Raw genomic sequence first — 12,685 nt, 5'->3', positions numbered from 1 at the left:
CTTACCCAAGGTTGGTTTTCCATCAGTCAGGTGAATGCCTTCAACCCAAAGGTAGTCTAGCCCCAATCGATCCGCCTGTTACTCCTACCGGCTCAAAACCTAACAAAGAGCATCATTTAGCATTTCTCCACCGCCACCCACTGTTGGTTTGTTTATAAATGTTTTTAATGTTAAGATGCCAAAGAACCATTTAAAATATGGACAGTTTCTCTGACTGTGGCAAACTAAACTGAAGTAGTGAAGTGAATCAAATACTCCACTGCCTATGCATATTCTATAAATGTGTTACTTTCTATTTCATCTTCTCTTACTCATTTTCTAAATCTGGTGTCATTCTCAAGCCAACTAAAGCTTTGAAGTTTTGGTTTTAGTCTATCCAAAGTGTATGCTAATTGAATACATGCAATGTTACTGCTCCTAAGGACTCTTTCCTCAAAAAGTATCAGCGCTTAAGTAATATTGAGCCAAGGCTGAAACAGCATTTTAAATAAAAGATATGTGGCTACAGGAAAAACTATTTTTTTGAGTATATTCTATGTGCCTGTAACCTACCTGTATCTTTACATGTATTAACTGATTTAATTTTCACAACAACAAAGAGTTAAAGTATTATTATTACCTACAAAGGCACAGAGAATCAAAGCTAGAGGCTCGAAATTACACAGCTACTAAAAGGCAGGGCTGGGATTCAAACCCAGGAAACATGACTTTCTAGCACGTGCATGTAACCCCCATAACAAATATAAATATATCCTGAATCATAAGGATGAGTAAGCCATCTGAAAATGTCAATATATTATCAAAGCAGAGTGATGACAGTGTCTCAGTGGCGTTGAGACACTGTACAGAACTTCTATGGTATTGTGAGGCTTTCAAAAAAAACAAGAGTCCCAGTGACCTGGCAATTTAGGAATCAGGCTGGCAGGATATTCCTGGATGCTTTATAATTAAGCCTTAAAACACAGGGAGGTGGTTTGACAGTTAATTTTTTGTTTGTTTGTTTGTTTGTTTTGCGGTACGCGGGCCTCTCACTGTTGTGGCCTCTCCTGTTGCGGAGCACAGGCTCCGGACGCGCAGGCTCAGCGGCCATGGCTCACGGGCCCAGCCGCTCCGCGGCATGTGGGATCTTCCCGGACCAGGGCACGAACCCGTGTCCCCTGCATCGGCAGGCGGACTCTCAACCACTGCGCCACGAGGGAAGTCCTGACAGTTAATTTTATGTGTCAATTTAGCTGGGCCACAGATATTTGGAAAAATATTCTGGGTGTGTCTGTGAGGGTGTTTTTGGACAAAACTAATTCAAATTGGTAAAATGAATAAAGCAGATTGCCCTCCCTACTGTGGATGGGCCTCATCCGATCAGTTGAAGGTCTGAATAGAACAAAAAGGCTGACTTTCCTGAGAGTAAAAAGGAACTCCTCCTGCCTGACTGCTTGACCTGGGACACCAGTCTTCCTGCCTTCAGACTCCAACTGAAACATCAGCTCTTCTTGGGTCTCAAGCCTGCCAGCTTTTGGACAGGAACTATGCCATTTGTTATTGTTTGAATATTGTTTTTTATGAAGAAAAAACAAACAACTCCTGGGTCTCCAGCTTCCCAAGTACAGATCTTGGGACTTCTCAGCCTCTATAATCATATGAGCCAATTCCTATAATAAATCCTCCCCTCTCTCCACCCCCCTCCTTCTCCCCATGCCTCTGTCTCTCTCTCTCTCTCTCTCTCTCTCTCTCTCTCTCTCTATATATATATATATATATATATATATATATATCAGTATATCTCTGTCTATATATATATCTGTTGGTTCCATTTCTCTGGTGAACTCTACACAGGCGGCTTCTTCTATTACTATCAAGATATTCACAACTCCTCTGAAAGTTTATCTCTGGAGGACCTGAAATGTAGAGACACATAAAGAGATGACCTCTATCTTACACTACTGCCTGCTTTCTAGGGGAGCGGAAGCCACAGTGATTTTGCTGTGAGAGTCTCTGGCCTCACCATGCCCACTTCCTGTGCCCCGGTGCATGTCACATACATCCGCACCTCTTTGTCCAGACTGCCTTCCTTCCCTTTTACTTGTTAAAATGTTTCTTACACCCCTCAGTTGCCTTTAGTCAGGGCTGTCTCTAGCCCCTGGGCGCCCTGTGGTAGCTTTCTGGTTCCAGGCAGGTTTTGTTGCCAGGGGACTAACTCCATGGGGCTGTGAGCTACAAGAGAGTACACATCTTGGTTATCTTTAGTGTCTTTATAGCTTAGGGCTGGCATATAAGAAGTCCTCAGGCAATGTCTAATTAACAAAAATTAAACTATATTTGCTTGGTTAAATAGATCATCTTCCTAGAGAAGGCAATGACTTGAGAGGAGGAAGAATATTCAGCTTTTAGAGAATGGTTTGAAGGCTTCTGAAAGGGGAAAATTCATAGTCTTACAGTGGATTAAAACTGGAGCAGAATTAAAATAGGAGCAGAAGCTCTTAACGAAGAAAAAAAAAAATGTACAGAAATAACCAGGAGACCAATACTTAAATGCTGGAACCTGTCCTTCCTCAAGATTTTTATTCAATTAAAAAACATGTAGATTGACCAAGAATCAAGAGATCTGGCTATAAATTAACTTATGGCCTCTTTTTGAAGAATTTTGAGTTGCCAAACAAAGATAAATGTAGGTCAGAACAATCCTGGTCATTCCCCCTGTGTTTGGACAAAGTCTTGAGCCCAGGGAGAAAAATAAGCCAAGATCCCAATGCTCCAGCCCCACCCTCTCAACCACAGACTGCTTTCAGGTTAATGTCATCCTTGTACTTTTTACAGCTCCACCCAACCACACCCTGGTCCAGGAGCTGGTTCCAGGGATCTCAACAGGCCGTGTGCTGACTCAACGTTCTTAGAATGCACCCTGTGGCTTGGGTTTCTGTCTCGTTGCCATCTGAAGTTGAATTACAGTGCACAGAGTCCTAGAATTTCGGTCTTGGGAAGGTCCCTTGAAGGCATCATATCTGAACCCCTCATGTTATGACTGAAGAAACAGACTTTTTACTGGTCATGCAGTACATCTGGGTGTAGAATCAAGGTCTAGATTCCTAGTAGAAGAGTTTTCCACTATGACACACTGCATCACCCATATACTCCATCACCCATAAAAAGTGAGGGAGCAGACTCTACGGCTACTGTTTTATACTCCATCGCAAATAATAAGTGGGGGGTCAGATCTCCGATGTTCTGTGTGTGGCTTGTTTGCCTACCCCACAGTCTGGAAGGCACAGTATTTGCGTTATTACACTAAGGACCCCAGTTCCCTTCATCTGGACCACATATTAGATGAACCTTATTCATAATTGTTGTAATAACATGATTTTATTAAAAATAACTAACTTCATTTCCTTACTCCTTACGTTTGTCACAGTTATTCTTAGAAGTCAGCTAAATTTAGGCATTATAACTTTTCAAAATATATCTAAGCATCCTAGGACTTAAAATTTCCATGTATTCTCAATTTAAAACCTGAAGCAAAGTTTGAAGGAATAAATAGGCTGACTTATTTAAATCTAAATGTAAATGGCATCAACTCAGGATTAGCCTTTCTGACCAAGTGCGTTATACTCTTTCTCGTGTTTTGATTTCAAAGCACCAGGGGATGCAATCACATAAAAAGTCATTTATAATCTTCTACTACAGTTTTTAAAAATTGTTTTCAGAGGATATTAACCAAACCCATAATCCCAAAGAGCTTTTCAAACTAGGTAGTTATTATTTCTTCTATTTAAAAACTGAAAGCAGACATCCAACACTGTCTGAACATAGTGAACGAAGAGCAGAAATGAGTAATATTAGGCTCCCCAAACCACTAACACAAGAAAAATCAAAGATAGAATGTGAAGTATAAAGCAATCATTGGCACTGCTATAGGAAATGGGATCTATTTAGGGAAACCATTAGAAGAAAACCAGAAAACTGCTGCTGGGGGAGGATGGGGGGACCTCATGGGATTCATGAAACAGTACCACATTGTATCTCCTGTAAAAGCGAAAACCTTACATTTCTGGGTGTTCTCTGAAGGAATATTGGATACTCTGTTTTTTTTTTTTTTTTTTTTAAGGAGCTAAAAATGGAAATGTTTATAACAGAGAGTTAATTTGATATTTCTTAGAAGATAATAAATCACTATAAGACAGGGTAATATCGTCAAAGTAAAATGTCCACTTTTTACTGCTTGGCTCAATGTAAGATTAAAAGTCACTTTTTTTTTTTTGGTAATGAAAGAAATTGCGTAAGTTTGGTCGATGAAAGCAAAGACTTTTGCTGTTTCATGTAGAGCAAAGCATTTTAAAAGCTATAGCATAATGTGAAGGGTGGTAACACGCGCTGAGCACAGCTGTCACCGCTGTTCACACGCAGAGTAATGTGTAGCCAATAAAAATAGAGCAAGGTGAGCTCCTAGCTTACTACGCATCCTCCATTCTCCAGGAACAAGGTCAGGAGACACTGGAGAGGGAGTATGTGTTTATTTATCTTCCAGCTCCAAGGCTGACTGTGGAAATGTGAGATGGTCTAAGGCAGTCCGCCTCCATGCTGCGCCAGGCTGAAAGAAACGTACTGAGCACTGGGGCTGGGAAAGCGGCTCGCATGCACTGAAAGGAGACCAGGGAGCACAGCCCATCAACACCCAGAGAAAAGGAAACAACTGCTGTTGGTGCTTTGAATGGATGTGCATTACAACCTGGGGGCACACAGAGCTGAACCAGGAAAGAGAAACCCCTCTCGGTCGGCTCCTGTCACTTGAACTTGAGTGGTAAACACTCTGCGGCAGATCTGAATGGCATGGAGAGGAAATATGATCTGGGCACAGAGTGGCTGCTTGAACACTTGGCCTCTGGAGGAGGAGACAGAGAAAATATCATCCCACTTGGCTATAGTGTCCCAAGTAGAACACTATACCCACCACTTAGAATCTAGGCTCCATTTGGGAACTGAATTTATATTCTCATCTTTGTCCTAGTGATATATTTATTTGGGGAAGAACTGTATATCATGCTTCTGTTGTTAACTTTAATAACTGACATTTTCAGCAACAGTGCTATGCATTTACCTTGATCCTGTCCTCATAAACGCTGTCCTATACCAAGGCCCAATGGCATGACTCGTACGGTAGCAGCAGTCTCCCTCTGCTGTTAAGGGTACAGCTACAGTGAAATGTGTGTTTGCTTTTTTAAACAACACACCAAACTTATTAACTCAAATGCACTCTGTATTAGTTTAAGTAGTCACACTTAAAAGTCACACTTGATGGCTCCACACTTAAGATAATGATGCCATAATGGTTCAAACGAGTTCTAACCTTTGCAGGCACTTTCTAACCACGTTAAATATATTAAGCCACTTAATTTTTATAACAGTCTTGTAATATGGTGACAACTGTTACTCCCATCTTACAGATGACAAAACTGAGATACAAAGGAGTTAAGTAACCTGGCTGTGATGGATCCAATCACATATTCCCCAGGTCTGCTCAGCCTGCTTGACCCTCAGGCCTTGGCCACTGGCCTTTAATTCCACAGTGCTCATGGTGATAAAGTCGCCAGACCCACCATTCCTGCTGCCACCACAGGTAGAGTCAGAGGTGCCCCAAGCCCACACCAACTGACATCAAGAGGCTCTGCCCCTGGGCCAGAGCCGAAGAGGTTCTGCCTTGCTGAGTCTGTGCAGAAGGGCTGGTAACAGACCCTGAGAGCGTGGGGGAAGTATGGCCGGGTGGAGAGGACTGGCTCCCGGCGGTCCCTGCGGCCTTTGTAGAGAAGTCCCCTGTGCCCCACAAGCACCGGTGACTGGCTGCAAAGCTACGGCAAGCCTGGAAACACGCGCCTTGTGTTCCGTTCTCCCTGCTTCCCTGCCGTGGTCCCCCTTGCTCTGGATTCCCTGGGCCAGCTCTCCTGGCATTAACATGCGAGCTTTCACCACAGGCTCTGCTTTCTGGGGCACCTGGACCAAGACAATGCCCAGTGAGTGGCCCAAGGTTAGTACGTGACAGCTCTTAACTGCAATGCTACATTTCATGCCGTCTTTATTCTGCTTCTATTATATTATTGAGTCATTAGCTCTATTTTAAATGCCAATGCAGAGACAGAAACAAATTTATGAAACAGTAAGCAACAGAACTAAGACTTTCCAATACCATGAAAATATCACTCCATTTACTAAAAGCCCTCCACATGGTGTCTGATATCAGAAAATCAGGAGCAATGATTTCTGATTCCATGTAGGAGTTTTGTTTTTCAAATGAATTTCCAAGTAATTTCTGAATTTCTATAAAGCAAAAAGCTGTAAAACTATATACTGTGTAGTTGAAACTCAGTGTAGTTTCAAATGATTGTTTCAGAACATTCCCCTGATGTATCACGTTGTAGACAAGTTTTTCTGAATCCATCTACTAAGAGAACAATTTGAGAAGTACATTCAAGCTTGCTGGCAATCCTTACCTAAGCGCACCATTTCCACATCACATCAGCTCTCACCTCATTTACCACAGTACCTAAATCCTGCATGGACGTGGAATGAAAAGTATGAAAGTCATTATTTTGGGGCGGGGGGTGGCTCTTTTATTTCTGGTATTCCTTTGAAAGCACGGTGAACATTTTCCAGTATCTGACACCTGACACATAGAGAAAAAGGTGAGAATATTTTTCGCACGTCTAGTCTGGAAGAGCACGCTCTATTCTGGGAACCTCAAAACAAGAAAAATGTAAGACTAGAAGTTCAGAGCATTGAGATGGTTCTGAGACTTGAACAACAGATGTAGAAAAAGATTAACAGAGAAGTTACATTTAGACTGGGATGGAAACTTTTTAAAAAGAGTCGAGGACAAACAATTATTGAATAATTTTGAGAGTAAAAGTAGTGGTACCAAATAAAAATACAAATAGGAAGGTACAGAGTTATTAAGATGGAGATTCTCACTTCCCTATTATTATTACTCAGAAAATAACACTGAGACTAAATATAACAACGATGTTACAGGAAGAGACTTCTGGTCATTAAAATCTCCTAATGGTAGGACAGGTGTTGAAATATATTTTGGTATATTCAGGGCAAACCTGACCAATTAGAAATATAAGAAGCTCAGTTTAGATCTACTCCATTTCCTTTTTGAGATCATATATAGCATTTATTTTTTTCAGGCTCCAGAGAGTTTCTGTTTTCTGAATGAAAACATACTGACATTTTGAAGAACCGGATTAAATCTTTCAAGTCATTGAGTATAAATCTGTCCATTAGGAAAGGAAGCAAAGCTCTGTTAGCATGGATCTTTCACTTTAAGGAACTTGAGAAGACACTCAATCCGTTTGTTTTATCAAAAGGAGTATACTTCTTAAATTTTCTTTGAGATCTTCAAATACTATATAGTTATACTTATTTTTTTACATCACCTTCTTTGAAATTTAACCCATGATCCCATGTAACTTTCCCTGCTGACTTATCCACATTTTTATGAAGATGATGGCATAATTTTCCTTGCTTTAGCTTAAGACTTCATGCATAAGATGCGCCCTTCCCAAGGCATGTTCATTACATGTACTTATAGAGTTTCAATTCCTAAGTTTCTTTTTACTGTCTTCATGTTTACAGTAGTTCTAACTAGTCCCCCTCCTCATTCTCCCACTCCAATTTTGAATTTTTTTTTTTGGTAGCATCCTCCCAAATACTTCATCCTCCTTTTGGACAACATCTTTCTTATAGCATGATATGGTGCCAGAAACATGTCAGATCCGAAACAGGAAGTCTTGTTGCTGGAAACTGCAAGCCTGCTTCCACTCAAAGCCTTATTTATACTGCACGGTGAGAAGAGATTGGTCTCCTTTGTTGTACTTTCTGGAATGGCACCATGTGACGCTCTTTTACTGAAAAATTGAGAGAATATCACCACATGGTACTATCAGGGGTATACCATCTAGCATGGTCTTGCTGCCATACAGTAAAATGGAATGGTAACCAACACAGTCCCAGATAAAAATGTGGTAATCATTCATTCAACAAATGCTCATTTTCGCACCCACTGTGTGCCAGGCCCCGTTCACAGTGATAGCAGCTAAGCTAACATTTATTTTATACTTACTGTGTGCCAGATGCACACATGCATTCACTCATTTAATCCTTATAACAACCCTGTGAAGCAGGCAGTATTCATGTCCTTTGACCAATAAGGAAACTGAGCCTTAAAGAATTAAGTCACTTGGAAGGGGTAGAGCAGAGCCTCAATTCCAGGTCTGTTCGAGGACAGAAAAGTACCTACTAGAAGAACATCTGCTAAAGGGAAACAAGGCCCTTGCAAAAGAAGAGGATCAAGCAACATGAAAGTTTCAGGTATCCCAAAGTGACTGTACAATTAATGAATATCGTTTCCAATTCAATGGCTACCAGGACAGCAGACTTCGTTATATTATTTTAGTGACAATATCCACGTAATGACAGTGGGTATTTCCTGTAAGTACATACTTTATTCCATAGTCAACGCTAATGGGACCAGAGCAGTCACTAGAGGCAGGAAGTGTGTTAGGAAGACCACAGAGTTGAATAATCCAGAGTAGGGTTTGAAACTCATGTTTGCCACTCAATACCTGTGAACTTGGGAAGACGTGGCCTCTGTGAGCCTCAGTGGCCCTCTCACAGGATTGTCATGAAGACCATACCTGCTTGGGGAATCGCCTGGCACAAAGTACATGACTAGCTGATTCTCAAAGACAGTCCCTTACCTTTCTGATTACTGCTTGATGACCTAGACCAAGCCAGACGCAGTACATTAAACTAGTCTTCCTTCTTCTCCCCGACTGCTTCAAATCTTTCAATGCTCCCTAAGGTTTTCAAGGGAAATTCCAACTTCCTTAGTTTAGAACACGAGGTCCTTCATGATGAGAACAGCAGTGCCACCTGTTTATGGATGGTGCCCACGCTAAACAGCCAGTGCCAGTGCCATGCCAATGTTAAACATTTTTAACGCCACTCCTGTCTACATCTCATGTCACTGATTGATTGTATGGGCGGCAAATCCCTGCCTCTGTTCCTCCCCATCATTCCTTCTGCTTGGAATACCTTTCCACCTCCCACTCCATTAGTTCTCTCTCAATTTTCAAGTAAAAAGATATCAGGGAATTGATCAACCAACCTGGAACACTTCTGAAAAGTGAAGGGAGGTACTTTTACTAAATATGATTGAACATCAGGCATACACTTGGCCTCTCCCAGACAAGAAGTATCTCCCCCCGAAGGTGAGCCTTCTCTGACGTCACTGATGACTTGGGGCCCCTCCTCTGTGCCTCCGTAAGTTTGCTACAGCATCAGATGCTTACTGCAGCTTATATCTCATTGTGCTGCCGCTGTTTCGTGCTACCCCTCTCCTACGCTGGACTATCAGCTATTGGAGGGCAGGGACCTTCCTATTTATTTTTCCATCCCCAGTAGTTAGCATATGTCAAGCACACAGTATTTACTAAATAACATTACATGAATGATTAAATAAATTCAGTGCAATATTGTGAGAACTAGAAGCATTTCAGGTATCTCACCATTCTGCTGTTCTGCAGTAGTATTTATTCTATGTGCTTTCATTTCCAAATCAATTTCCATCCATGAAAATAACTGATCCTCCAGGGGCACTGGACAAAAGCTTCTGTAAACCAGATCACACTCCAGTTTTCCATTTCTTCCTATTCCAAAGGGGCCGATTATTATTTTTTTTTCCAGTCACTCTAGTTTGGATAATGTGAAAAGAAGTTCACTATATGAGCACCTAGATAATAGTGAAAACCTTCATGGCACCAATAGGCAAGCCCAGTTCCAGTAAGCAGACTGTGCCCATGCTGCTCCAGATCAAGCTGGTTTATTTTTTCACACCGACGTCAAGCTGCTGGTGAACACTTTGCTCTCTGAATCATCTCCAAATCTATACCAGCAAGCTAATGAAAAGCCAACTGGATTGGCAGACAAGAGTGCAATTCATTCCTCCCTTTTTCCCATGTGGTTTCTGAGTAATTCAGGGCCTCTTATTCCCTTGCAGGCATGGTAGAATAGGGGCAGAATTTAGGAGAGGTTCTATCATGGACTGGATCTGAAATAAGAAGACCCAAGTAGGACTCCTGGTTCTGACACTTCCTAGCAGACTGGTCTGAGGAATGAGAGTAAGAATTATACTTTCTTCATGCGATTATTTCAGATTCAAATGAGATATGGGAAAGCATTTGTAAATTGTAAAGCACTAAACATACAATCCCTGTGCTACATTCTGGAAACTACGGTACTTCCCCTCTGATGGCAAGTTTATTTGATTGTTTTCATCATTAAGTGGAAAGATCAACAGGCAGAAAGAGTGCAGAATCAGGCTAAATGTGCCCTAAATTAACCTATGAAGAGGTTTTTAATATGGAAAATGACATGTAGACATTATTTTTTTATCACTATATACAGAAGGGCAGAGTCCTACCTTAAATATTAGGTAAGAGGAAAGCAATGGAGTGGAAAAAAGAAAATAGTAGTGTAATTACCAAATAAATGAAAACTTTGTAGAGCATCATGTGTATGTATGTGCATGTAAATACGTACACTTTTTTTTTACATACGTACATATTTATTTACTGTATGTGTGTATAAAATATTTTTTTCCTGAAATGTTATTTATTTGGTTTTTATTTAAGTTATTTTAAGCTACATAAGGGAGAAGCTATTATGGTTCAATACATTAAAAACTGCTACACAAAACTGCAGGAGAAATTACCTGAAAATGTAGAGGATTACTGAACTCTTTTTTTTTTTTTTGCGGTACGCGGGCCTCTCACTGCTGTGGCCTCTCCCGTTGCGGAGCACAGGCTCCGGAAGCGCAGGCTCCGCGGCCATGGCTCACGGGCCCAGCCGCTCCGCGGCATGTGGTATCTTCCCGGACCGGGACACGAACCCGTGTCCCCTACATCGGCAGGCGGACTCTCAACCACTGCGCCACCAGGGAAGCCCTGAACTCTTCTTTTAATTCACAGAGAAAATATTACGCTGTCATGGCAGGCTATAACATATCACATTCACTAAAATTGCTTCAGGCAGATTTATTGTCATAAAATGAAGATTTCAGGCAGTTTTTGGCATAAAAATGCAATATTATACTTAAATATTAAATATATAGTAGTATGATATAGGATGATATAGGTTTCCTACTGCATTTTATTTTCCTTAGCTTATTAGCGTCATACATTAAATTATCCGTAAGATAACAACTGCTCATTGTGTTTTACGGAACTATATATAACAATTTTTGTTCTAGTCCGACAATTGCATAACCTAGCTAGATACTTAAGCTGTTTCAGTAATCAGTTAATGTTCCTTATAATGCTCACATCAAAAAAATTATGTAATCTCTACTACTCTGTAACCTATAATTTCACTTTCTGTAAGAAACATTACATTATTAATATCTTTTGCACATTTCACATTTGCTATGAAAAATTCTGGCATAATATATTTTTATAACCATTAAGTAAATTAACATTAATGGTAAATTATGTAGTTTCAGGAATTTTTGTTTGAAATGCCTTCTGAATAGTTCTGAGAGGAACATACGTATTTTAGATACATATATATATATTGAGTCTCGTCTCCAAGAACTCCTTCAACGTCACTTGAGACATTAAACTTGAAACAATTTAAACAAGTATTGAAATAAGAATAGGATGGAAACTAAACATTAAAGCAAATCAAATTATCTACGATGGACTTTAATTTTAAAAGCAGAATGATTTGCTTTTTCTTCAGAGTTAACCCAACTTTTCTCAGAAAGTTCTATTATAGTGCCTACTCCCCATTCCACATAGTTTAGGCAACAAAGCTCTTTGGACACAAGACAGGAAAATATCCCACATCTAATATTTAAAATCCATACCTTACAATATCCCCACTGCATACCATTTTCAGGCAGTGAACCTGCCTTTGTAACAATCCATTCATATCAGTGGTTCCACAAGCTAACAGGGTTTCTCAAAACGTGTACACTTGAACCTTTATGTAAAATTTTAAAACTGTACTTTTTAAAAACAGTACATTTTCACCCTGATTCTTGAAAAGGAAAAGGCTTGTGGATGTGTATTTTTAGGAAAGCCTATGAGGCACCACGCTTTTTACCCATCAGCAGTCACTGAAGACTTTTCAGTCAAACGTTCCTTAAGGTGAGAGGCCGACTTAATGAAGGGTTTCTGTAATGCCAACTACATCAACCATATAGTTTGGCCATTCCATTATTTAGATGGTAATTTAGCATTTCTTTGGATCTTTTTGTATTCAACATTTTGTTTTGATGTTTTTTCAATTGCTTGGTTCATTCTATTTAATAATATCATCATGATAGATATAACACAATGAATGCAACCCGTATCTTCTATGGGAGTAGTTCTCAACTGGGGGAACTCTGCTCTTTCTTGTTACGACTGAAGGGTGCTACTGGCATCCAGGGTGTAAGGGCCAGGGATGCCTCTGTACATCCCGCGGTGCACAGGACAGCCCCAATGTGAACAGTGCTGCTCTTGAGCAACCCTGGTCTATGGAATGGGTTGAGTCTGAGGTTTTGGTAAACTGTGACATGAGAGATAAGATTCACTATGAAATGATTCATTTAAGTAATAAAGGTAACTCAAACCCTAAATCAATTCGTAAGTCT

General features: G+C 40.4%; 1 protein-coding gene across 3 annotated transcripts in view; it reads right to left on the bottom strand.

Moving 5' to 3' along the window:
• TOX (thymocyte selection associated high mobility group box) overlaps nucleotides 1-12,685 on the bottom strand; it is a 297,820-nt gene that overhangs the window by 154,099 nt on the left and 131,036 nt on the right. Inside the window, exon 1 of one of the 3 annotated variants that reach the window (XM_022556828.3) lies at nucleotides 6-158. The exons of the other annotated variants lie outside the window; for them this stretch is intronic. Within the exon in view, the coding sequence (XP_022412536.2) occupies nucleotides 6-23 (18 nt within the window). The 5' untranslated portion in view covers nucleotides 24-158. Of the gene's footprint in view, nucleotides 1-5; nucleotides 159-12,685 lie in introns of those variants that run through there. 3 annotated transcript variants of the gene reach the window in all.

This window comes from Delphinapterus leucas, chromosome 17, assembly GCF_059928025.1.
Source record: "Delphinapterus leucas isolate spDelLeu-1000000601 "Yukka" chromosome 17, BTC_Dleu_Yukka2, whole genome shotgun sequence".
In the NCBI taxonomy this organism is placed as follows: domain Eukaryota; kingdom Metazoa; phylum Chordata; class Mammalia; order Artiodactyla; family Monodontidae; genus Delphinapterus; species Delphinapterus leucas.
This window is presented reverse-complemented; position numbering and strand designations above follow the sequence as displayed.